General features: G+C 38.5%; 1 protein-coding gene across 3 annotated transcripts in view; it reads left to right on the top strand.

The window, feature by feature from the left end:
* The window catches only part of NAALADL2 (N-acetylated alpha-linked acidic dipeptidase like 2), a 395312-nt gene that overhangs the window by 225438 nt on the left and 143454 nt on the right, over positions 1-26420 (top strand). For all 3 annotated transcript variants that reach the window (XM_063167294.1, XM_063167293.1, XM_063167295.1), the window contains 2 exons: positions 473-743; positions 19463-19582. In XM_063167294.1, the coding sequence (XP_063023364.1) occupies positions 473-743; positions 19463-19582 (391 nt within the window). The remainder of the gene's footprint in view (positions 1-472; positions 744-19462; positions 19583-26420) is intronic.

The following is a 26420-nucleotide window of genomic DNA, read 5'->3' as shown; positions in this document are numbered from 1 at the left end:
GGGAACAGTTCCATTCTGCTTAGTAAATCTGCTTTCCTTGATGAATTTAAGCCAAACATGTAATTATAACTATATAATTACAACCAATTTTCAGCGTCGTGCCTTCCCTGACATCCTTGAGTTGTGACTTCAGATTGGCTTCTTCATGTTTATAGATTGGTTAAATTTATGCTATTTTATAAATTTGATAATCAAATTATGTGTAAATTTTGAAACAGTTACTGTGATAATTTCTGTAGGATTCTTTATTTCATTTGGATATGTTTCCTATACATACATTTTTTTCTTTTATTTCCCAAAAAGCAGTTGCCTTTGTGTCATACTTGGTAAGAAAATATGAAAGTTGTATGGTTTTTTTTGCATATTTGATGATAAGTTTTTAATAAACTCATGCACTGATGCATACTTACCTACAAGAGTCCTGATGGGAAATAAATTAAACTTTACCTATGTGTTTTTGTTTTTTTTTCAGAGATTTGTTAGAGTTCCCCAGAGGAGATGATGCAGACGTTGCAGTGCAAATCGAGGGTCAGTGGCGTTCCCAAGGCCTGGAGGATGTCCGGCTGCTGAATTACTCCGTTCTGCTTGACCTGCCGGGCCCTGCTTCAAACACAGTCACTCTGCAGAGCAGCGGGGAATGCTTTTATCCAAGTGGACAGCGGTGCAGCACAGACCCCAAAACACTTCGCAGCCCAGACCTCCTGTACGCCTATGCAGCTTATTCTGCCAAAGGAACTCTTGAGGTAACGTGGCCATTTGTCTCTGTCACTTGTGGTGAAATAGAGTTAGGAGACAGCAGCTTTTACTGAGCATGACTGGAAAATTACACGCAGAATCACGGAGTTATTTAGGTAGGAAAAGACCTCTAAGATCATCAAATCCAATTGAAAATATGCTGAAATGCCCAGCCTTAAAATAAGCATTTTTATGTGAATTATGATGTGGCCAATCGTACTTATCTTAATTAACCTTACAACCTTTTATCTATGAATACTTCATAGGAGATAGATATAGAAATACACTCACATATATCTATGTGAATCTAATTATACAATGTAATTATAATTTTTTAAGTGTCTGTTTATGAAGTGGCGCATTTTGCTTGTGTGTAAAAACCTGGAAGCCGTGTCTAGAGTTTCACTTTATCCTTGCTGATGTATGAGTGCTTCTGGTTTGAGGGATGCTTGTAGGAAGGATGAGGCTGGTGGGAGTGCTGGCCTAATACCTGGAGCCTCTGAATTATGGTTGTGGATCTCACATAGTTTCCTCTGTGACAATTCTGTTTCCTCTTGAAAACACCGATTTGTGGTTTTATCTTACTGCAGTTACTCTAGGAAGTTTTGTCAGCAATAAGATTCTACCTATTTGGATTTGTTACTTGCCAAGTGAAATAAGATCTTGGATTATCTTGTTTTTTCCTGTGTACTGTCTTCCCTGTCTGTTTTCCTTGAGCTTCTGACTAAATATTTTGAGATTGCACAAAGGAGCCATCATTTCTGTTTAGCTTCCTAGCTGAGATAGTGTAAATCTTAAAAAATATTTCTGAAATTCAAAAATTGCAATTTCACTGCTAATTGCATTATTGTCATCTTCCTCCTTTCAAAAATACCGTACTATTCCACTGATGCTGGGGGTTTCTGTCTTGCTTTCTGTCTTATTTAAATGACGTGTTTGTTCATGGCTTAGAACACTTATAGACTATAAAGGAACAGATTGTGAACATCTTAATATTTAAGCATGCCTCCTCTCCATGCTGAGTTTTGTCATCCTCATTCTGGGGCTCTGTCCACTAAAAATTTGTTGCTGAGAAGCAAAATGAAGTAGGAAAAAAGAGGTCCTAACTTGCATGATACATGCTTTAACTTTTCCATGTAATAATGAATGTGGTTGCCTTCTCATATCACTTAAAAAACTCCATATTTAATATTATTTTCTCATTGTAACTTAGTAAGAGTACCTGTAATCAGAGAGAGGAATGGTTGTGACCTTTGAGGTTTTATTTCATGAATGTCAATGCGGTGCTAACAAATTCATCAGATTGAAGGAAATCCAATGTTCCGGGAAAAACCGCTGCTGTTATTCCCAGCAGCACGGGCTCCGCTCTCCATTATGTTCCAGGGCAGTTTGCTTTTTTGAGTTCAGCAGAAATGAGGACCACACACACCATCCTCATCACAGGGGCTGGACCTTGGCTTTGGCAAAACTCCAGCCTTGCACTGGAGCCAAAGAATGACTCTCTGCATGGTTTTACATCAATTCTTTGAGATACCTCAGCACCATTACAGAACTTGAGATGTGTTCTTCTGTTCTTCAAAAAAATCTACCTGAAATGTCCTTGGATCTAGAGTTTTTGCCCAAAAGGGAGATTTCCCTATTTGTTTAGGCTCTAGGTAAATTGGTACTATCTAACCTTCCTGACTTTCAATGCTACACACTAATCTCTACTATTTAAACTAATGGAAGTAGAAAAACTTTAAATGAGAAGTAGCAGGTGGTGGCTGTTGCTGGGCTCAGCCATCAGAAAGTGACTTGATTGCTTGCAGTGGAGCTACAAGTCGCGTATTTTGGATATCCTGCAGTGGTTTGTGATTGCAAAATCACGAGGGTTTTCCTGTGAACAGGTATTTTTATAACAGCTACTCATAACCTGAATAATTTTCTTTCAAATGTGGCACATCCTTAGCAGAAAATTCCTATTATGTGTCACTTAATCAGGCTGAATTGCTAATACTGCCTCGATGCTGCTGCTTCATTGTATCTCATTTGTCTGTTTGGTTTGCTAGAAGTTGAAGCAAATAAAACCATTAAGCTATTGCAGTCTGGCTACCAGCAGAGCTACAGCTCCACTTTGATGTTGACAAGGTTATTTGTAGAACAGCAAGACTCATTTTCTTTGACCACCTGTCATGTCCATTCATCATACGGCCATTGTATATGAGCCATCCAATTTGTGCTTTCTGGTAACAGTCTAAACAGCATTTGTGAGTAAAAATGTGAGCATTTGTGATCTGAAATCTACTTCAAAAACCTACTTAGTGCCATTGTGATGGATGGTGCACTTTACTAGTTCTCTATATTTCATTGGACTGTGAAAAGGTGACAGTGTTTACCCATCATGGTGACAGGCAGGGCAGCTTACAGTTCTGGAGAGGGCTGTCGAGTCACTTTTGAAATAGATATTGCAGCAGTTATGTAAATAATATATTGTAGGCTAGGTCAGCCTAAGGAAAGAATGACATACCTGAAATATATTTTTATTAGAACTTAAATATCAGCCACCTTTTATAGAGCTTAAACCTTTTGTCTGCTTGATAAAAACAGGAAAGCTGCTCTGGCCAGCAGAGTGCACATATAAATGGAAATTACATTGCTTCAAATTTATGCATTAAACAAAATGCATTGTCAGACAGTATCCAGCCAGTCTCCAAGTGAGGGTGGTGTGGTGAATCCGAATGTGCTGCTCCTGCCTCCTGCAGCTTTGGGATCCAGGAGCTGTGGGGATGCTCTGTCCCTGGGGAGTGGAGGGGGCTGAGATGGGGAACATCAGCAGGAGCTGATTAGAGAGGGCTCAAACCCCCAAAATCTGGTGTCCCCTTTCAGTTCCACTTCAGTAAATGGTGTCAGTAGCCCACGTGTGACAGGCGTGTGGTGATCCCTGAGTGGACCACAGGAGAATATATTCTCCTTTGGGGTATATTTGGGCTTGCAGTAGCACGGGTGGCACTCAGGGCACTGAACAGTTGGTTTCAATCAGTTCTGCTGAGTGCAGCAGCTTCTGGAACAAACACATGTCCACAATGTTTGTCTGCTCCCTCCACTGTTTCTTTAGAAACTGGAAATAGTCCTAGCAGATGTAATGGTTGGTGTGTGGGAATAACGTTCAAGGACGGCCCAATTAAAGCAAAATGTAAATGGTATTTGCTTTGTATTCATGCATTTTCTGAAATTCTGTTTGTGTGACCTGAAGTTTTCCCCCCTTTCCTTTCACCTTCACTCTTTACTTTATAGAAGTGTTAAGGAACTTTTGGCAATCCTAAGTCTGCTTTCATACTTTGAACTGAGATATTTGGTGTCCTCTGTTGTATGGCATTGTCTCATGATTCTCTGCCTCTTTTGGAATAATGCAGCAAATGCCTGTTGGTTCTTTTGCTGCCCCTCTCTTCTGGTTTGGGGTTCATTTCCACCCTTGTGGATGTTCTCAGCAAGCCCAGCAAAACATCCTGTTTCATTCCTGGATCTTTCATGTACTGAAAGGACTGTTTTTGTTCAGGAGCCAGGAGAGGATGCAAGAGTAGAAGTACTGGCATGTTCCTGGAATGGAGATGCACATGTAGGCAGGGATTATTTGAGGGGTTATGGACAGAAATGAATTGTGCTCATCTCCAAGGCAGTTCTCCCAAGACCTGACTATATTTATTTTGTATTTTGGCCACTGCTCTGTGCCCTGAGTACTTTGACTCCTATTGTGTCACCTCACTTCCCTGCCATTATCCACACTCCCAGTTCCTACTGATTTCTCTGTTGCTGATCTGAGGCATTTATACCCAATCAGCCAGGGGTACCTTTGATGAGTTTTGGAGGGGCTGTAGGGAGCAGACAAGTGGGAATGCTGCCTGCCTGCCTCTACCCACATCATGTAGAAGAGATTTTCTGCATCTGCTGGTCACGTCTCAGTCTGCTCTGGTTCGTTTGTTTTGGTGACATTTTCTCAGCTAAATGAGAGCCCACCGCAGAGATTAATGCAACCTGAAGCAATCTGGGATGTACAAGCCCATCTGTTAAGCTCACTCAGTCATCTTCCCATCATTCTTCAATCTTGGCAAGAGGGGAATAAGGGAAGCAGGACTCTGATTTGGCTGTCAGATCCTCTTTCACAAGGAAGGGAGTTTTCCCACTTCTTATCCAGTATCCCATTTTCTTATGGCTGTCTTTAGATGCCTCCTTTCCCCATCCATCCCCTTTTTTCCCCAGATTCTTTGCAGGAAAATGGGAGTCTTCCTTTCCTCTACTGCTTGTTCCTCTAACCTTTCCCACTCCTGCCTGAAGTGTGTCCTACTGTTCCACTTGTGTTTCCTACAGTTCCCTCCCCTCCCTGCTCAGGTTTACAGCCCAGTTCTGGCAGTTCTCTTCATTTCCAGCTCTGCACCAAAAGGTCTGGAATTCCTCTGGGGGGGACAGTGCATCAGGAAGTCCTTGACCCCAAAGCTTGCTTCCATTTGATTCGGTTTCATTGTGCTGGAAATGTGATTAGTGCACCCTTATTATCTTTTCTCTTCCCTCCAGCTAATCAGTGGTAATTTCCTTAACCATATTTCAGAATTAAGATTGGTGTCAGCGGGTTGGTTTTAGAAAATTTTAAAATCTTCCCAGGTTATTTTTATCCCCAGGCAGAATTTCTAAATGAGCCTTCTGCAGCATGCTCACTAGCACATCTTGAATTCCAAAGGCAGAGAGTGCCTTTAATTTAGATTAAATAATCGCAGCATCTCTTCCTAAGTCTTTCAGTCATTTTTGATGGCACATTGGTGCAAAATACCAAGCTAGAGGGAATCTTGATGCATGTGTGCATTTAATTCTTTTAGGCATGCCAAATTTAGTTCATTATTATCTTTATTAGCATTTTTAAAGATTTCTTCTCTGAAGAGACATGCACTAGCTAAAATGAATCCCTAGCAACTGAAATCAGTTTTGCAGATGGTTAGGGCTATAGGTTGAATAACACATACACACAAATGAGAAGAATCATGTGATTTTTTTTTGGTAACATTTAGAAGTTTTAGTGCAGCTTTATTTATCTTTTATTTATAGAAGAGTTTCTCCGAAACCTCTTCCACAAATAATCATAATTTAGACCACTGCTCTGCATACCAAGTAGGCACAGCAATTTTCCAAGACAATCTCACTAAGAATATGGATTTTAGAATAGACTTGACCTTTAAGCAGAAAACAACATTCAACATTAACTACAGCATAGCTGCCACTCCGTTATAATTACATATAGAAAGCTGTGAAATGCAATGTGAAGGTTATATAATTTAAAATTGCAGGCGAGGGCTCCAAAAGCGATCATTGAAGAGATGTCCTGCAGAACATCCTGTCAGTTTTCTGGCATATATCACATAACCATTAATAAATAAAGTTGTACAGTTCTCTAAAAATAATAGTAGTTCATCGTGCTCAAAGCCCATATTAATATTGCTGGGAGATTTTTGTGTCATTGAAGGCAGGGTTTCAAAGATGCAAATGCTGCTGCTGCAAAGCCTTTTGCTGTTTTATAATTGCAAGTCAACGCTGTCCTGATGTTTTACTAATAAAATGTTAGTAATGGCATTTTAGTAATCATACCATTAATAATAAATGAGATTTTTAAATGATAAAAAAGCAAAAGGTGAGGCATCTTGGTATCTCGAGACATAACAGATCACTGAACACTTACATGCCACTGCACAGAATCCGCTGAAGGCATTTCTTAGTGAAGCCTCTGTACAATATTAGAGTGGGAGCAATATTGAACCATAACAATTATTTATATTCCAGCTACATGGTAAAAACTAACGGGTGCAAACCCTGAGGGCTTAGGAAGAGTATTTGCTGCCTGTTTTAGGTTTTAGTGCAAGCAGAATTCCTATTGAAATAAATGAGAATTACATCATTTCTAAGCAGAGTTAATTTTGTCTGTTAGCAGTCAGTGTGAGAGAATAGCGGTGAAATTTGTGCAATTCATGGGTCTCCAAGGAGGATTTTCCTCTTTAATCTTTATGGTATAATCAGGGCCACTGCGTTGGCAGCACCTCTGCAGTTCAGTGGATACCTGGGCTGGTGCCCACCCAGTCAGGCTTTTTGTCAGTCCCACTCTTTATTAAGGGTGTTTGGTTCAAACCTCAATACAAATGTATTCAGGTCAAGTGGAAACCTTTCTGCCAAATCCCAAGTCGTGTTTTTCTGAGGAAGTGCCATCTTCTCTCTCTCTGTAACTTCTTCATCTTCTTAGTAAATATGAACCTACCAATAACATACCTGGGCTTTCTTCTCTGTTTAAGTTTGTAAAGGCAAGATTCTACTCAGAGGAGGAATTTTCAAGTAAAAAGCTTCTCATGCTCTGAGCTCTTGGGATTGGGTTTTAGGGATCTTTTTCTTTTAAATTTCTCCAGTATTCTGGAGGTTTAAAACTGCCTCAAAGGAATTCTGCTTACGCTGTAAAAAACAAAAATTTCCTTCAACAGAGGGACTATTAAGTAAATATCAGCTTTTAAAAAATTGCTATTATGACAAAAGCATCATAAGAAACAACTACAACTGATATAAGAACAAGAACAAAATATTTTTGTATTTGTATAATACTCAATCTCTGTCCCTAAAACGACTTACATAACTTTATTGTTTTAAAAAATGTAGTTTCATGCATGAACAATAAAGAACTGCTTAAAATGCCGCTCAGTTCCCTGGTAGTTATGAGTGACTGTATAATACAATATTGATTAAACTATTGCTGCTTCTCATTTTTTTAAAGTTAGTTTTTCAGGAAGGGAAGCAAGTCCTAAAAATCTCTTCAGGAACATAAGCAATAGAAAAGCTTCTGTAGTTGAAGGCAGATTCCATTTTAGTGAGCATAAACCTTGTGTGTTTGGGAGCATGGGCACAGGGCTCTGACCCTGGCAGGCTCTGGCATCAGGCATTACATTATGGGTTACAATTGCTGAAATCAAATTGTTTTTTAAAGAGAAAAAATATCAGTCTTCTGCCATGCTTCACTTGATTATTTTTTTTTTTAATTGGAGGAAAAAAAATCTAAATATGGTGGTGCCTTGTGGATTAGAGCTGGCAGCTGAAAATAATCAGCAGCAGTTATTTTAATTTTCAATGCAGTGTGATAAATCTTACCAGGTAAAGCCTCAGCAGTGTTTTATCTTAGGAGTTCTCTCTACCTACCAGTACAACTACTACAGTCAGCATTGGACAACATTTTGTCAAAATCTTAAAACTTACTTTCTTCTAATGTAGGAATATGAGTTCATTGGATGGTTTTCTTTGGGAGCCTCTGTCTCATTGTTAAAACATTTTTTAATATTTTGAAATGAAAGTAGCACTGAAAATCCAAAACAAATCTGAAGATTTCTTATCTCTGTGTTAGGATGTGGTGATATAAAGTCCAAATATCTTCTAAGATGAGCACATGAAAGAGTGGGAATAAGTTCTCACTTAAAAAAAAAGAAATAAGGATCCTTGGGAGGTTTCAAATGTAACCTAAACTAGGGATAAAGCTGTCATTTTAAGAATAATTTGGTGAGAACTGCAGTGTGCCTGACTTCTTTGTTAAAAAACTTTGGTATTAAAGAGCAAAGGATGTACCTCTCTGGAGAGTGCTTTGAGGAATGCTCTAAATCTGGACACAGCCTTGGTAGTAGGAAAGACCAAAAAAAGAAGAAGATGACTCTCAGAGAAAATTCTTTGAAGCAAATACCTTTTGAAACCTTTCAGAGCAGGTTGGAAAAAAAAAATGCTGCTGTGATACAGCTGGTTGAAATATATATATATAAGAACTGAATTCTTAAAAATGCGAAGAAGAATAAAAAGCTAAAAAAAAAAATAAAAAATATCCAGGCAGTAGGCATTGGCAAGTGTAGGTTTGGTATCCAGGTGCTGTTGGCAGAAGTGCATTGACTGTGTATGGAAACTGTCAAAATGCCAGAGCCTCTGCACTGGCTGGACTAAAATGTCCTGAGAAAAAGCTTTTGTTCAGAAATTCCCTTTTAAATCTGTTTGGAAATACAGCATTTAAACCTCTACCTACCAGCTGCAATCCCAGGAGAGCAGTATCTCTTTTAAAATAAATAAATAAAAAATACTGCAAAGTAAATAAAGCTGAAAATGCATTGGTCTTCCCTCTTAGACATCCCTAGGTTTTTATTCTGTCTGATGTGCTGTCTCTCCCACTAAATATAAATAAATCTCATGTCTAACCTCATGAAATGAATATTAGTTACAGTGTTTATCTCGTTAATTTAGAGGGCCTTAACGTGAATTAATTCCGAGCTCTATCAGTTTTATTCTCACAATTATTTCTGGTGCTCCTGAGCTCTGCAGTCCAAAGGCAAGGTGCCTCATCCATCACCAGGCTGTGACTGGCCCAAGAGCAGGTGTGTGTGAGAAAGAAGGTGCTTCGAGGAATTTATCTTCCTTCCCCTGAGTTATGTTACCATACAGAGTTAGTCCTGTCTGCTGCAGGATTCACTGCCTCCCTGTGGTGCCTCCAAGGGGCACAGAGGTGAATGAGGATGGAGGAGGTCTGGCAGTGGCTGCAGCTGAGGGAGAGCAAAGCTGCTAAATATGCAAGAAAGCTCCTGCTGCCTTCTCACCCAAGAGGGATGTGTCTCCTTCTGCAGGCCAGGCCGCAATCTTCACCTGGGGGATGTTTTAGGGAAGGAATTAGGAGGGAAATTCTAGAAAATTTACGTTGCTGGAAAAATAATTAATGCATCAGTTTCCCGACAAAACATTTGATTCAAGAAATTTTTATTGTGTTTTTATCCATGTTGCCCTTTTACCACTAAATCTTACGTGTCTTGAGGCTAAAATAGAACATTATAATCATGTAAAGTCACAAACTGAAATCTAGGATGAGAAATTATATCAGTATGGACAGTGCTAGGCTCAGGATTTTGAGGATAATATCGATCATCCTCGATATCAGGATTTTGAGCATAATATCCTTTGAATTGAGGTTTTTCCCTGATGATGTCACTGCTGCTGTAGGGTTGCTCTGCCTGAATTAAACTTCCACAACTCTTCCATCTTCTCTGCAGTCTCTGTAGATAAATTGTTGACAATGTTCACGGGGTAGGTACCAAAAATGTAGAGGCAATTGAAGAAATATGCAGGGAACCCCCTCAGCAGAAGGTAAAAGTGGTGGACATGGCTAATGGTGACTGTTGTGTGTTCTTTATTTCCTGTATTGAATTGAGTCTCTTGTGTTTATTAAAGTCAAAAAAAGGCACCAGTGACTGCAGGAAGATGGATCATTAGGGAAATCTGTGCTGGAACCAGAGTTATGAGAGCACACACACACTGAGCTCCCTGATCCTGGTTTCTTTTTGTTGGTTTTTCAGGATCCAGGGCAGGAAGGCTCAGAAGAGGTGAAGAGAGAGAATTGAGCTCAGATTTCTGTGGTAACTGATAGTTCTCTAACAATGTCCCTGACTGCTTTTATTGGGAATTGAGCCATCAAATGGCATTGCTGCAATAATACTGAGTGCTCTGTGCTGCTGTGGGAGAGGCTGACCTGGATTCCAGGCTGTGTGGAAGATGAGGGAAGCTCTGTCCAGGTCCAGGGCTCTGGATGGGCTGCGCTGATGGCAAAGCTTTTGCTTTAAGCAGTAAAATAAATTCTGTGATGTCAGGCAGGTTCCTCTTTCCTCCCATCAATCTGTCCAGATTACAGAGTCTCTTCAGACTTTCCCGTGTGTTTTAGATGATATAAAAATTTTTCCAGCTTTTTTTTAAGATGCCACTGTGTAGGAGGAGTGGTTTACTGGGAACTTCTCTATAAAGAATCGGGTTCTGTCCTTTGCATGGGATTTCCTCTTCTTCTCCAGGTTTTTCCATCCCTGCCTGTGAGAGCGCATGAACCAAGTTCTCAAATCTCTATGGGGTTTCTGCCCACACTTAAGAGATGAATGTTCAAAATATCTGTGTGAAATTTGGCACAGTTCAGGAGAACCTTCACTCTAATCTTTGGAAACACGTGGGATAAAGGTGAACTACTATTGGCAAAATCATCAAAATGAAGGTCTCTGAAAGAAAAGCCAAATGGAGCTGCCATGTAAAACCTTTACATTTTTGGGCAATGTAGGATGCACATCAACTCCAAAATCTTGAGTGCACTTTTAAAAGCAAAATTTGAAAGCCTGAAACAGAAAATAACTTTTTCTTCCCTGTACAATTTTCTTATCTGTGAGACAGGAATGACACACTACATGTTTCTTGTAAAATAAGTCTGCTTCTAAAATGTTAGGTGGCTGAAAACCAGAAAAATATTCTTGTTTAATCACAGAGGAGAGCTGTTCTCAGGAACAGCTGTATTTCTATATCTAGATGCTTGTCCTGGTCAATCATTTGGGCCACTTGAATCTGATATTACTCAGGCACATTTGCTGTTTTTATTGGAGTCCTTTTCTTGTCATCTGAATATATTTTTAGAACTTATTTTTCTCCAGTCCTTTTTCTACAGATGTAATTTAGAGACCTATAAATCTGTGCAATGACTCAAAACAACAGAATTCACAGGAGATGGAAAAGATGTCATTTTCTTTTTCACAACTGCATATTTGCTTCTGAAAATTGTTTGCTCAAATGCTGCTTTAACTCTCAGATTTGTGTTTGCATCATTACATGGTTGGCCATCTCCCTGATTATGTTGAAGTGGATGATGTTGGGCCAAGAAAGGGCTGTGAGTAGTTTGTGAAAGATAATTTATTGTAATCCAGAAAACAAGAGTTCTCCCCACCAATTTTGAGAGGTCAAGTGTTCTCTGCATGCAGTGGATGACCTCCCCTTATACATATGAATGAATATTTTTCTCTTTGAGGTAGATATCTGTTGTATTGTTATATATGTCTGGAATGTCCCTTTGGTCACTTTGGGTCCCCTGTCCTGGCTGTGTCACCTCCCAGGCACTCCCAGCTTACTTGGAGCAGGGAACGCAGAAAAGGCCTTGGCTCTCTGCAAGCCCTGCTCAGTAATAATAATAAAAATAATCTCCATTATCACCCCTGCATTCAGCACAAATCCAAAACACAGCCCCATAACAGCACTGTGAAGAAAATTAATTCTACCCCAGCCAAAACCAGCACAGTTCTGAATCATGAATTCCAGCCTGGAAGACTGAAAATTGTAGGCTGTTTTCTTGACATTTTGTTTTGATGCAGCCAAACTGACTCAATTAGACAAAGCTGAAGCACCTGTCTCCAAGGAATTAAAATATCAAATGCATTCTAAGTTATAAAATGAAATATATTGGTTTTACTTAGATTCCAAAGCACACGCAGTGTTTCGGTCCAGTTGTACGCATTCTGTCTGTGGTGGTGTTTGCATTCACAGGTTGTTCTTACGAGCTCGTATTTCAGTCAGGAGATGATTTTACTTCTCTGGGTGTGTGGGTACAGCTCCTGCAGCTCACCTGGGCCTCTGAGCAGGTGCAGGGAGCTCCCCCAGCTCACTTTGGTCCCACCCCTGCCACAGCTGTCCTGCGCAGCCTGCGTGTGGATAAAGTGCTTTTGGACGCTTCTGTGAGCTCCAAGCTTCTCATCTAAAGGCTGAATGCCTGTACCTACTCTAGGAGGGAATGCCTAGTTTTAATTAGGTGTGGTATAAATGACTGGAGGACATTCTGCAGCCTCTGGATGCCTTGTGTTCAATCCTTGAGTTTCACAGAAGCCAAGGAAATTTCCACCAAGCCTTGGGAAATTGTTGAGTTCAGACACAATGGGAATGGATTCTGACATAAACCCCTTTCATTGAAAATTTTAAGGCCAAGTTTAAATCACACCATTATAATTTCCTGTGTACATATGTAGCTTATGATTTATTTTTTTTAAGATACCACATCACAGCTGAGTAATTCTGTTTTGTTTATTTTATCCTCAGTCTGTATAATTTGTAAATGTATATTTGCATGAATAATTACCTCTGAATAAGCTAAACCAAGCAGGCTGGCAAATACAGATTACTCTTTTTTCTTAGGAAAGGATGAGCAATGTGACTTTATGCTTTGGGGACTAATGCTACTAAATAGCCTTGCAGTTAACTCTTAAAAAGAGGGGGATATGAATATCATTAAACACATACAAGAAAGAATAATTAGGATATAAAAGTTTGTCACTAGTGAAGTGACAATCAGCACTGCTTAATGAAAGTTTGAAATAATAATAATAATATGAAAATAGATTATTATTAAATAATAATAATAATCTAATAATCTCGTGCCCTTCAATTTTTTTTGTAACAAAAGGCGTTGTTAGAGATTCTAAAATAAGTAAATGTCAGTTTAATTTGTCTGAAAATAACAATGTCTTATGTCAAAAACTCAAAAAGCTAGATTTGTATGTATTATGTAAAATAGAGTAAGAAAGTTAGAAAATAAAAAATATGAAGAAAACCTACCCTAATATGTTGTTTGGATATCTTGAACATCGAGAGTTAAGAAGTAATATTTAAATACTAGTTTTGCCTTTTGGGAAACACAAAGAGTGTGATTGGGAACAGAGTTGGGGGTTATGAAAAGTAAAATAAGAAAAGAGAAAGTGGGAAAAAGAGAACTGAGTTGTATCAGTTCAGATTTATTTGGGGCTCTGAAACCATAAAATACAGAAGAGCTCTTTTCTGTAGGCCATAAAAAGGCTTCGATCTTGATTCAGTCTCCCTCGGAGTTGGGAGGGAAAAAGTCTTGCAATAAACTGTAAGAAGCAGGGAAGCAAACAAGTTTAACCTCAGTGTCTTTCCAGAAATGGTCCTGCAGCAGCCAAAGGAAGGTGTGGGAGCAGCTGCTCCTGTGTGATGGGGCTGTGAGAGCTGGACAGGCAGGACCAGGGGAAGGCTGAACATCAAATGTGTCTGTGGCTGAACTCTGTCTGCAAGGCCAAACTCCATCCAGCTGAGGTTAAGGGACATCTCCTTTTGCTCTTGTTTTAGAATAAATTACAGCTTTAGCTGTCACTGTAATGCAGCATGCAATTTTATGTAATAAAACCTAGACACAAGAACCCTTTCTGACTGTAAGCTGGCACTGTGAGTCATATTGTATTGAAATGCTCCAGAATTCTGTTGTGGGAGCAGGAATACTGAAGCAAAGAGAAGAAAGCCTCTATAAAGTGCTGGCAACCATGAGGAAAAAATGTCATCAATCTGATTAAGGATCAGGGCTTGTAGGTAAAACATATAGCAAGACTGAAGTTCTCTGATATAAATCTTCCCTGACGTTGTTGGTCAGCAGCACCTCTTAGTCTTGTAACAGAGAAAATTAATCTTCAGTTAATCCAGATATATAATTATTTACTTTTGGGGCTCAGACAGTCTCTGACACTTTTCTTGTCTGGAGCCAAGGCAAGAAAACTCTGCCACTTTTCTTGCCTGGAACCAAGTTGAAGGAAAAAGGTTGCAAGACAACTTTGGATATTAACATTTCTGTAGAAATACAGTAAGTATAAAAAAGATAACTATGGATGGGTACTTTGTCTCGGGTGTGCTCAGCAGGACCCTGGTGGTGGCAGTCGCAGCTGTGGCTCCCTGATTATTGAAGGAAGCTTTTGGCTGGAATGGGAACAGCTCTGGTCAGAAAGCAAAACAGAGTTTACACACCAACAAAGGATTTGGCGCAGCTCCCTTATCTCCCCTTCTCTTTCTTCCTTTTCTCTAATTTTAAAGATCAGCTAGTTTTATATTTGCAGCTTTCTTCACGTTTGTTGATGTCCAGCTTTGATCTACAACCAGCTTGAGTTTACTTTTATGCTCTGCTGAATGCTGCCTTCAGCCTCAATTTCAGAGCTGTGCAAATAAATTATAGCGATGTGTTTAATTAAAGTTCGTCTCATGTCCTGATTGCAGACTGTTGCCTTCTCAGATACAATTTGCAAATATATTTTGGAGTTTTATTTTAGGCAGGATGACTAGTTGAAGGTTATTTAATTGTGATTGATTGTGCATGGGATGTTTCTGCTGCCTTTATTTTGTGAACAACCTGAAAATAGTAGCTGAATGCTGAAGGAAAAATGAAGGGCATTTGAAGTGAAATGTAGTGAGTCTGAACAGTTACAGAACTGAGGGCTGATGCTTCTAGAATTACATTTGTGTGTGTTTTGGAGAAATTGTCTTAATTCTAAGGAATGTACAATATTTATTAACTTTAAATATTTAGTTTTATTCGATACTTGGAGTTTCTTTAGGGAATCTGTTTCTGAAATCTTTTGGTGGATAGGCAGGAATTGTGAATATGAGGAATATGAGCTTGACTGTGTCATTTTCATGCCTGCAGCTTCCACAGGCCTGAGATCCCCCATGGTTTGTGTAGAATCCATTCATTACTATGGGTCAGGAGCTTGGTATTTGGTAAAATACATTCATCACTTGAGGTTACTGAACTATAGCACTACCAACAGGTACCATGAAGAGAAGACTTTTCACCACAGCCATTCTGTGGTGAACATTTCATTTCATTTCAGCGCAGCCATGCTGCTTTGGGTTTGCTTTCTGCCCAGCTTTTAAGAGCTCAGTTTAAGAGCTGCTTGCTTATCTGCACTGCCTGCATCCTTATTTTGGTGGTTAGAAACATCCCTTCCTGGGTATGCCGCCTTTGAGTTTTGTGTTGAGTTTTTTGGTTTTCTTCCCCCTTCAATGGTTTCGTCCTTGAGTCTTTTTTTGCTGCCTTGTGGGTAAATAAGCCACAATCTGTCTCTCAGGCAGTGGTTTGGGTACAGATATATAACGCTGTTAATAAATCCTTCTCCTCAGTCAAGTGGACTGGTGAGAATGTGATAAGACAAACATACTTCTGTTATTATTTTTAACCTATTTATCTTATTCTTTTTAATTGCCTCAGTCTTAGCAAGAAAGCAAGGTTTAAAAATAGTGTCCAGCATCTTCAAGACCCCAGCTGCCACCTGCTTCATATAGTTATTCATATTTTTCCTTTGCAAGACCTATTTTCCTCTGTGTCATCCTTGACTGGATGAAGTATACTCTTTTTTTCTGTTTCATTTTTGAGATAAGTAGAGGAAATTAGGATAAAAATCCCTGACTGTCTTGATTGTTGCATTTTCATGATTATTTGTCTTTTCTGTTTTGGGGGAGATTCTGTTACAATTTTTAAGATGGAATGTTTACAACTCACTGAGCATCATCTTGGGACTTAGAAAACTAATAAGTTGCCTAACATAAAATAATTACTTTTCCTAAAAATGTTTGTTTTATTACCTACCCCTACTTCATTTCATGCATGGGGGAATACTACTGAACTCCACAATGCACATCACAATTTGCTCTAAATAGTCATATCTTTGAAACAGCGTAGCTTGAAATGATTGGAGGAGTAAGTTCCTCATTCAGATGGATAAAACAACTCATTCTTTAGCAGTTTCCCAGTTTTAGGGTAAGAGGATTTACTGTGGCATAGCTAAACCAAGTAGACAAGTGCTCTTTTTCGGCACCTGATAAAAGGATGAGTCCTCTTTTGTTTTTGAGCAGAATTATCTTACCACAGGAAAGCAGTTTATCAAATACGAGTAGTTGGGGGTGGGGTGTTTCACTTTTCATAAAGCTGGTATGTGTAAAATGAGGATTATGTCATGTTGTAGGCATTTCTAAAAACAGAAATGAGGAATAATAGGAAATTTAATCTTTATTCATTTTTGGAGGTATTAGAAATGTTGTGACTAAAACGGGCCTTCATGCATCATAAATGGTCTGTCAGCTTCTGAATGGATTATTAGGAAGGTAGAATGTCTGGATTCAATAGGATTCTCCACCATTATTTTGAGGTTGTATTTTTTAAATATTTAATTTTATATTAGAATTTAGGGTTCCAATTAGTTGAGCCACAATCCACTAAATAAAACCAAAACTAACTACTCTGAGCTAGTATTGCTGTACTGTATTCCATGAGATTTTATTAATACTGCAAATTATTTTGCTTTTTATTACAAATTTTACTTAAATGTATAGGTGCAGAATAGAGGAAGGGCTAAGAATAATTTGCATAACTGTTTTTATAATTTCATGCGTACCTATTACTTTCTGGATTGTATTGCCAAAATGTTACAACTTTATTCTAAACTCTTCCAGTGAATTATTGACTTCATTTGGCCAGAGATGAGCCATGTGTATTTTTACTTAGGGGAAGATTTAATTCAATTTTTGTTCATCGTTTTAGCTGGAATTAGAGGTGCTATCAGCTGTGCAGACCTCTGGGTACCAGGCTATAGATGCTCTTTCCAGAATGTGATAACCTTTGAGCTTTGACATATCTGTATTTCATGTGTGATGTGTGATGAAAGCCCATGAAACTCTGTTCTATCACACCCAGCTGCTCCTTCTGCAATTTCTTACACATACTCTCAATGCATTAATGTACTTAATAGCTTTGGCACTGGGGCCAACTTTTAAAATTTGAAGCAAAGCACGTGGTTTGCAGAGTGTTTGGGGCAGCAGGGAGTGAACTTCTGTTTTCCACATAATTAAAAAATGAGCTGTGCTTTTGCAGGGCCTTTTTCTGTCTCTGTCTTGCTGGGCACGTGTTTCCTGGGAAAGACCAGTGAGCCTCTCTTGAAGATGCAGTTTACATCCATAAATTAACTATGAACATCCAAGGGCAGTTGCTGAACGCATAAATAATTGTGCAAACATGTAGTTTTGTTGTTTACAGAGCAGTGGATAGCACCCTGGAGAAGCAGGGAGCCAAAGGGATGTGCAGAGCAGCAGCACACGAATGTAGATGGGCAGGGAGCTCATTTCCACGAAGGCATCCTGCAGAAGCAAATGATCTTCATGATCTTCATGTTTGGATATTGATTTTGCCTCAGGAAAAGTCAGTGTGCTTCCTCTCATACAAATAATGAAAGCCCTGATTTTTGCTTTGGAGAATAGGTGAGGAAGGCATTGGGTCCAGAGGAATCCCTAGAAATCAACCTAGATACAACCTCCCATAACCTCTCAAGCCATAAGATTTCAGAGACAAATAACCATTGTATCTAATGACATATGTGTAGGTACAAATAAAAATGAAGATAAGAGCTACAGAAAGAGGTAAAAAGTTTATGAACTTAAGTACCCTGCTAAATACCCTTTCCCTCTCTGAGGTTAATTCTTTAAAACTGGAGGCATGAGATTAGGTAAAACAGAAAGTACCTTTCCCTAGTATGAAATCTTTACTTGATTTTATCCTACTTTTCAGGTACAGGAAAAAATTATTTTGTCTAAATAGTTTTCTAGTTCTTTAGAGATGAAAACCCCCATCTATTTCAGAAGAAACGATGAAGTGTGAGCTTTCCTGTTCTACATTTCATTACTTGGTGTTAAATCTGATGTTTTCCTAGTCAGAAGTGTCTTATAACTTTGGCTGGCCTTTCCACGTACTTGGTTTGTGCAGCACTGATGACATATTGCAGACTTGGAAACTTTTCTGAAGCATTTACAAAGACAGGAATCTTGGCAAAGTTTTTGTATGGTTTCAGCTTGAATGTTGAGATGCAAACTCACACAGATACATTTTTTTAAAGGGTAAATACTTTCCTAAAATACCCATGTTCAGGAATCTACTAAAATTTCACACATCCTACACATCCAGAACAACTGTTGCTAGAATTTAAACAGTTTGTGTAGGGATACCCAAAAGCAGAACTGTTGCCTTTGGCCATGAATCCATACTTAAGTTACAGAACTGAACTGAAAGAGAAAACTTTTCCATCCTGTACTGTTCCTCTTATTTTAATTTTTAAACACTTATGTAATATTCTTGTGTTTTCTTGTACATGTGTTTTATGCGAGCACTGGGTACAGATTTAGAGGTTCCAGAATGTCCTCAATGATGTCCTGAGAGGTTCATAACATTCTAAAATAGTAATGTACAAGACTGATTATCCTCTTACTTTGTTTTCACCAGAATTTATTGCTGCAAATGTGTGAGAAAAATGACATTGGTCATTCTTAAATGATGTAGTTTTTAAAAATACTTGAAAACTCATCTTGAAATATTTTCCATTACTGCCAGTGCTTGACATTTAAAAATAACTTAGAACTTGTTCTATATTTTCTTGCAGAGTCCTAACAGAAGAGCTGAAAATCTTCCATGTTCTAAACACTTTTAGATCGAAGTGACTCTAAATAATTTTAAAAATATGTATTAATAGAAATCATCAGAGCATAGTCTGTTATCACCGTGGTTATCTGAGTATAATGCTTGGATAACTGATGGATTAAAATAAAATACTTCAGTAGTTAGGTAAGATTGCTGAGGAGTCACAAAATAAAACTGTGTATTGGTGGAGTTTGTGGTTCCTGTGTATTTTCAGAAGTGACCAGTAAAATCACTCATTCTTTGAAATACTTTACTAGACTCTGATTATTTTGAAGAAAATATACAGAAATGAATTAGTATCCTTTAAACAGTTTTAAATAAATTCCTGTAGCTAATGAGGGGAAGGTCTTGTCAGAATCAGCATCTCTTATAATCACTGGGAAAAAAGGAGGGGATAGTTTATCATAGGTTATGAATTGTGAATTAAAACCACAAAAAATTATCTGTCAGATTGAACTTTCAAGATCTTTGCTATTAGAGATATTGCTGATTAGAAGCTGGTGTAAGGCAATTGCAGGGCTCTGCTCAGATGCTTGTGCAAACAGCTTTGTTTCCATGCAAGGAGCACCCTCAGTGATGTGTGGCTGTAATTGTAGCCTGAATTTTGTCTCCTCTTTGCAGGCAGAGCTTGTTGATGTCCAGTATGGAACCATGGAAGACCTGATCCGGATTCAAGCCATCACAAACGTGACCAAAAAAATTGCACTTTTGAAGCTTGGACAATCACCTTTGCTTTATAAGGTTAGTTACACAACAGCTGAATTATTCATTTGGTGGGTTGGTTTTTTTTTTGCTTGTTTTTTTTGTGCTTCAGAGTACAAAAACAAAAGGTTTCCTATTTTCCCCAATAAGTCAGGACTTACGTTCAAATTCTTCCTCAGTACTCACCCCTTTCACTCTGAAGTGCCTTTTATGTGTTGAGAGTTGTTTATTTTTCTGTATATCTTGCAGTGCCTCAGTACTCTGCTGTATTTTCTCTGGGTACACTACAAGCCTTTTGACAAACAAAGAAATCTCTGAAAGAACTAATAAAGCAGAAGGGATTGTGTCTGGAGAGAGTGTACATGGGTGCACGTGTATCCATCCTCTCCAACCCTAGCTCTGGCAGAGAGCACAGAGCAGGAGCTCATTAATCCACTTTTGCACTAAACATAATAAACCACTCAACATGTAAACCACATTTAAACTCTAAACATCCAGTAAGTGCCTTCTGTTACAAATATCTTATAAACAAAATTGCTGCTTTGACTTTCAGAAAATACAGAAAGTGTAGTAGCTCAGTAAATGCTTAAACAATTCATTCCCAATTCACAAAAGCAATTATAAAAGAGCAGTGACTCCAAATCTTGCAGTTAAGTAAATCGGGACCTCCTCCGTTGGCCGCAGAAAGCACAGCCAGGACTTCAATACAGATTCAAAAAATAACCACTTAATGTTTTTTTCTATAGGAATAAGATTTGTCTCAATAAAAATGCCATTTTCAACTGAGTAGCTTTAGCTGTTTGTTTAAATTATTTAGATGCAATTTAATTACGGCTGCGAAAGGTCAGTTGTCATTGCTGGGGCTCGGTTGTTGCCCATCATTTCCAGCAATAGATCTGATCCTGCATTTCACTGCTGACAAAGCCAATGAAACAGCAATCAGGGCTCATAAAGCAGGGGTTTGATAAAGATGTAAAGTTTGCTGTAGCAGCACTGTCTGTGAGATGGAGTTTTTACCAATTTGTGTTCCTGTGTACACTCACTGTGTCTGAATTACCAAGCAGCCTGAAGGAGGAGAGGTAACCAGAAGGTGCTGAGGACAAGGCACGTCTCAGGAGCTTTTTGTGTGGGTTGGCTGTAGCCTGGTCCCAAATAGGGGCTGTTAAATGGCTGAGGTGCATTAGCTACATTTCTGGTGCTCCAAAAGAATCAGCTTTGCACATTCAGAGTCTGTTACACAGCACAAACCAAAGTGTGCTGTGATCAGGGTCTGAGGTAAAATTGCAACCACCCAAACCTACTTCCCATGTTCTCCTCACAGAAGGTTTGCCATTTTTCTTGAGCCTGTAAACTACCCTTTTTTAGAGTATAATTTGTTTCTCTTTGGCAGTGGAATAATTGTAAGCTTTACTTTGCTCATAACTATCAGTAAAGGTGTAGAAAGATTATCAGAAGTAGATTCTCCTTTTCTAAGGAATATTTGATGTGAAATATTGCCTTAAACTGCAAGTCCTGCTGGTTTAAATGAGCCCAGTATCTCTCTGCTGAATCCACTCTTTGTATCTTTTTCTCTCCCCTAATGTTTATGTTGCTGTACTTACTAAGTCTCACATTTCTGTTTCAGCTGATACTTCCCTCTCCCTATATTTTCCTTATCTCTGCCTTCCATGTGCTTGGTTTTACATCACATTAAAACAGGGCACTAGTTCATAAGAGAGCTGTGGCTATATAAACATATATACTTAGTGAGTTTCTTTCCACTTTTTGTATTTAACTTGTATTTTTCATGTTAATTTCCTTAATTTTTTCATTGTGATTACTTTATATTATGCAAGTATCTCACTCTGGATTTGAGTCTTATTATTATAGACCCTGCACTGAGGTTCCATCTTCATAACAGTTTCTAATTATGTCTCTATTTTTCAGTTGTATCTCCCTTGCACAGTTATGCTTTTTGTCTCTCTCTCTTTACTGCTGTTTCTCGTGTGTGTTTTTGGTTTTTTTTTCTATTTTCCCCTTTTGTGTATTTAATTTGCCTTTTAAAAAACATTTGATTGTTCTTTTTCTCTCTGCTGAATCCTTTGGAAAAAAACCTGAAAGAAATAATAAACTACTGCTGGCAGAAAAAAAATCACCATGAAAACTGAACAACATTTCTTTTGTTTTTACATCATATTAAGAGAAAGGATGTGCTGGTAGAAAAGAGTTTCATGTTCAGGGGGCTAAATTACAGAACTAAGTCAAAGTGATGGAAATTTGAATATTTGGAAATATAGTTATATAAATGGCAGTATTTTTGCAGTGTAGATTTAGTTTATAGAGATTGGATAAGGTACAAAATTGGGGGAGGATTAAGGCTGAAAATAATTTGGAGCTTGTACTTTCAGTCTTTCAGGCTGTGCCCATCTCTCATATCTTTAGACACTGAAAACAACAGAGTTAAGAGCTTGGAATAATTTGAAACTGGAACGTAAAGGGAATTTGGAGTAGGCAGAAAAGCCTGAAGTTAATGTGCTGTTAAAATACGCAGTTTAGTCTTAAACATGAGTAATTCTGATTAAATTCCGCAAGGTTCATAAATTTAAGCTGCTTTGTGAGAACGAGATTTGCAGAAATCTGACCTGGAGTTATTTTTGCAATTGGATATGATTTTCAGATTTCACTGGGAGTGTTGTGTTTCTGTTCCAATGGATCAGAACCTGGTTTCTGGTCAGGATGAGAGGGGCAGCAGCCCTGGCAGTGGCACCTCCCCAGAGCCACAGGGACACATCCTGATCCCTTGAGCTGGACCTTTTCAAACAAAGAATGTGTTACCTCAGCCACATCATAAATTACAGCTATAAAGAGAAAGAACATGGACCCTACCTTTATAGCAGGGTATCCACAAAAGCAGTGAGTCTGGGGAGGGGGAAAAAGCCCAAAACAAAATAAAAACCAAGTAGTTTACATTGCTAAAAAATTAAATAAAGATAAAAATGTGTTATGTATTTTATATATATAAAAATATCAGAGTAGAGCAGGGGCTTGAGAAGGGGTTTTCACCATTTTTGGTGCACTAAGATCAGTTAGTGAGCAAGACTCTGTTATAGATTAATATAATAAGTGAGGGGAAAGGAATGGTAGAAAACCTTCAAGGAGCAGGCAAGAGTATTGCAAAGGCAAAATCCTTTTCAAATGCAGCTGAAAGGTTCAGGAATTTACTACCCCCAGCACCTGGAGTGGCAATTTCCTACAGCAGGACAGACTGAGGCAGGGGGCTGAGCTGTGGGACAGGGGACTGGGCACAACCAAGTCTTTTTGGTCTCATTAGCCACAGTAATTCACAGTGCTGGAAAACTGACAGGAGGAAAAAATTCAAACTGTTTCAACAGCTCCTGAAGGGATCTTGTGACTGGTCTGAGACACTTGTAAGATCTGGATTGCTGCAGAATAAAGAGGGGGCTGGATTAAGGAAGAAGAAAAGTTTTCTTAAGCAGGGAGCTGAAATGAGACAAATGCAGAAGTGAGGGAATTGCCATGAAAAGGACACATTTTCTCATACCTTGAGATTGAAGGTGTCTGTCTCCTGGTGCCCTGGCTAGAAGGAAAATTTGTGTTTTGGTGGAACTCTGGTTATTGGGGTCACTGGTGAGGTTGAGCAGCCAGTCAAGGAGGTCAGAGCAGCCTCCCGGTGCCCTTGAAGCAGGAGGATCTATAAATGTGGCTGCTGAAAGATGGGGAAGTTTATTCCCAGTGATTAAGCAAATCACTCATGTGGTGTAGAGCACCTTCTTGAGAAAAAGCACCTTGAGCTGCCCACTGTGTTTGCAGGCAACCTATTCTAATTGTGCAAATGTGTGGTGGGAGAGAGATTGGCAAAAGCACCTTGGTATCACCCAGCCCCTGTGCCCTGGAGCCCATCTGAGTGTGTGCCACTGCTCTGAGCGCGCTGAGGAAACCAGAGGAGGCTTTTCCAGGGAGAACTGCACAGTGGTTTCAATATCCAGCCTCTGGAAATGTCATTACCAGATTCAATTTTTGAAAAATGTTGTGTGTCTTGATCATGATTTAATCTTTAGGGGTTGCAAATCGTGAAAAAGCCATAATTTTTGTCTTAAATTAACTTTTAATAGAGTAACAAAAGCCCTGAAGGCCAAACCACTTCATCTTTAAAATGTTCACATATTAACATTTTTTCCACATCCATTAAATGAAGATGTTGTTCTACTGTGTAAATATCTGTATTTATTTTAATAATTTACTGCCTTCATAAATATTCATAAAATTGCTTTTTAACTGTCATAAAGTTTAGGAATGTGGAGACTTGGATTTTTATGCAGAGGTTATTGGCAGGCCCTTACAGATAAGGGTTTGCTAAATAGAAAATATTAAAGATTCCCAGAATAAAGGTAATTTTGCAAAAGGGTTCAATTTAATAACTGTGTTAATTTTAAATAAGTTTACTTTAGAAAAAGTAATTTCACTTTTCTACAATGTCTACATTGTTTATTTCCTTGTTCCCTCCGGTACTTTTTATGGCTAGCACATACAATTGTGAAGATGATGGTTTGCATTGTAAATCTCCATTTAACGAGGACCCTCCCTTTCCTTCCATCCCTTCCTCCCTCCCTAGAGATACACAAATATATGTGTGCATGTTTATATACATATATACAGTGTGTGCATATAAATATACAAATAAAAACTATAGTAAAACCCCAAACATTTTAAAGGGAACATAAACACTTGATATGCATTTAATTATTAAGGACACTGGGGTTTGGGTTGGGGTTTTTTGTGACCTTTTTTTGGGCAGTAAAATTTTTTCCAAGGCTCCTAAAGTCTTTATATACACACATTTCCCCATATGAGTGCCATGGGACTTTTAATGATATTAAATCCCTTCCTAAAGCCCTTCTCAAAAAGTCAAGCCACAGATATAGGCAGCATAAATAAAAATTATAGAAACATGTAAAACTATACCTGGGGATCTGGACCTGAAGGGATTATCTAGTAACATCCACTGGATGTTACAGCATCCTGTTTTTCAGGTTTTGTCTAATGTACCATCCTCTTAAAATCTCATCTCAACTCCCAAAATCCTGAGTTTCTTTTGATAGTCCAAACTGAATTCAGGTTGATTTTTTCAAATTGTTGGTGCAGAGTTTGCTAAGTATCCAGTTTGTATTTGCACAGGGTATGCTAGTTCTTATTTTGTCTTGAAGGAAGCACTAGTGACTTTGTGATCCTTTTTCCTTAGCCTTTGTCTCCCCTGAATTTATCAGAGATTCTCTCCTTTGAGTTAGTTGCTTTTATTCTTTATCCTTTTTCACTTCCCCCAAGGACTAGATTTAGTGTACTCATGGTCTTAACCTTCCCCTTCCTCAAACAGCCTCTTTAATCTGTGAGATATCACACAGCCCAAGGAATGGTCCCATTGCATTTCTTCTCTACGTCCTACGTAAGCAAATTCTACCTAAGCCTTCTAAAAATCTGCATAATAATAATAATAATAATAATAATAGTAGTAGTAGTAGTACCAAAAAGGTGATCATATAATTGATTCACACTCATCAGTCCTGTGTTTAGAATGATTCTTTCTGAATCTCTTTCTGAGTTTTGATTCATGGAATTCTGCAGAAGCTATTTTGCGCTTTAGTGAATACTGAAAAATGTTATGTTTGTTTCCAAGACCATTTGCCTTTCTTCATCAGAAAGTGAGACATTGAAGACAATGGTAGACACAGTTCTCAGTTATATTCCTCCTTCTCTGACTGATAGCAGTGCTTTCATGTTCCTTTTGAACAGAAGGAACAAATCATAATAATTAGAGAAGCCTGGAGACACCCTTCCTCCATATCATAAATTTGATCTGGGTTGGCTGGGCTAAGAAATGCACCCCAGCCCACTGAGGAAATGTACCAGAGTTAAAAAACAAAGTCTCTCTGCACAGGTTTATGACCTAATGCTTCATCCTGAAGTCTTATCTTAATTGTTTATTGGTAAACTTAGTTTAAACACAGCTGGGAGGAAAAAAATGAAATTACCAATTGTGATACATTTTCCCCTCAGTGTGAGGTACTATGGGAAAGAAAATCAAGAAGTTCTACCGACTCGAGAAATCTGTAGTTGATGACTAAAAACCAGTCAAATAGGAAGTCCCAAATGGCATTTTTGTATTTCTGATTGTAGCCAAGTCACACTGAACTCCTGTGTTCAGTTCCTAGAAGGCTGTTAGTTTCCACAGTAATTTTTAGCTGAGCATGTCAATTTTCCTCCAACTTCATCCAGCATTTGAAGGATGATGTACTGTGACCTCTCCCACCTAAAAGTGAAACAGAGCCAGGGCAGTTATAAATCCAATCTGTATCTGTCCACATGAGTATGAAATAGTTGACAAAAATTTGCTCTCTTATCCCCTTAGTCAAGTGCACTGCAGTAAATTAAAGAGGGAATTCTCACTCCACATTTTACAGTAGAAATGGGAAAAAGTAATTTGCCCTTGTAAGCAGTAAGAAGAATATAAGGGTGGGGTAGGAGAAAGGAAATTGATGTCTGGAAGGAAGCATAATTACAGCACAACTTGTCAATATTCTCGAGTAATTAACATTTTGTTTGTATCAGTAAAAGGACTTCTGGTTATTAATCATTTCCTTTTTGCTTACAAACCCCTGGATTTGATTGCATGGAAATAGAGGTGTGCTATTAGCAGAGTAAACAAGGGGAAATGTAAGTTAGTGACCAAAAGTAGGTATTGATTATTCTGCATTTCTGATGCCACACAATTTTCCCTGAATGTTTTGAGAAGGCACTGCTGGTTTGCAGACCTGTGTTCCCAGCTGTTGTTCCTATTCTCTCTTTCTCTTCTGTGTCAATACAGAAATTTCTGAAGTCCTGC

The sequence above is a fragment of the Melospiza melodia genome, chromosome 12 (assembly GCF_035770615.1).
Source record: "Melospiza melodia melodia isolate bMelMel2 chromosome 12, bMelMel2.pri, whole genome shotgun sequence".
Taxonomy (NCBI): Eukaryota; Metazoa; Chordata; class Aves; order Passeriformes; family Passerellidae; genus Melospiza; species Melospiza melodia.
This window is presented reverse-complemented; position numbering and strand designations above follow the sequence as displayed.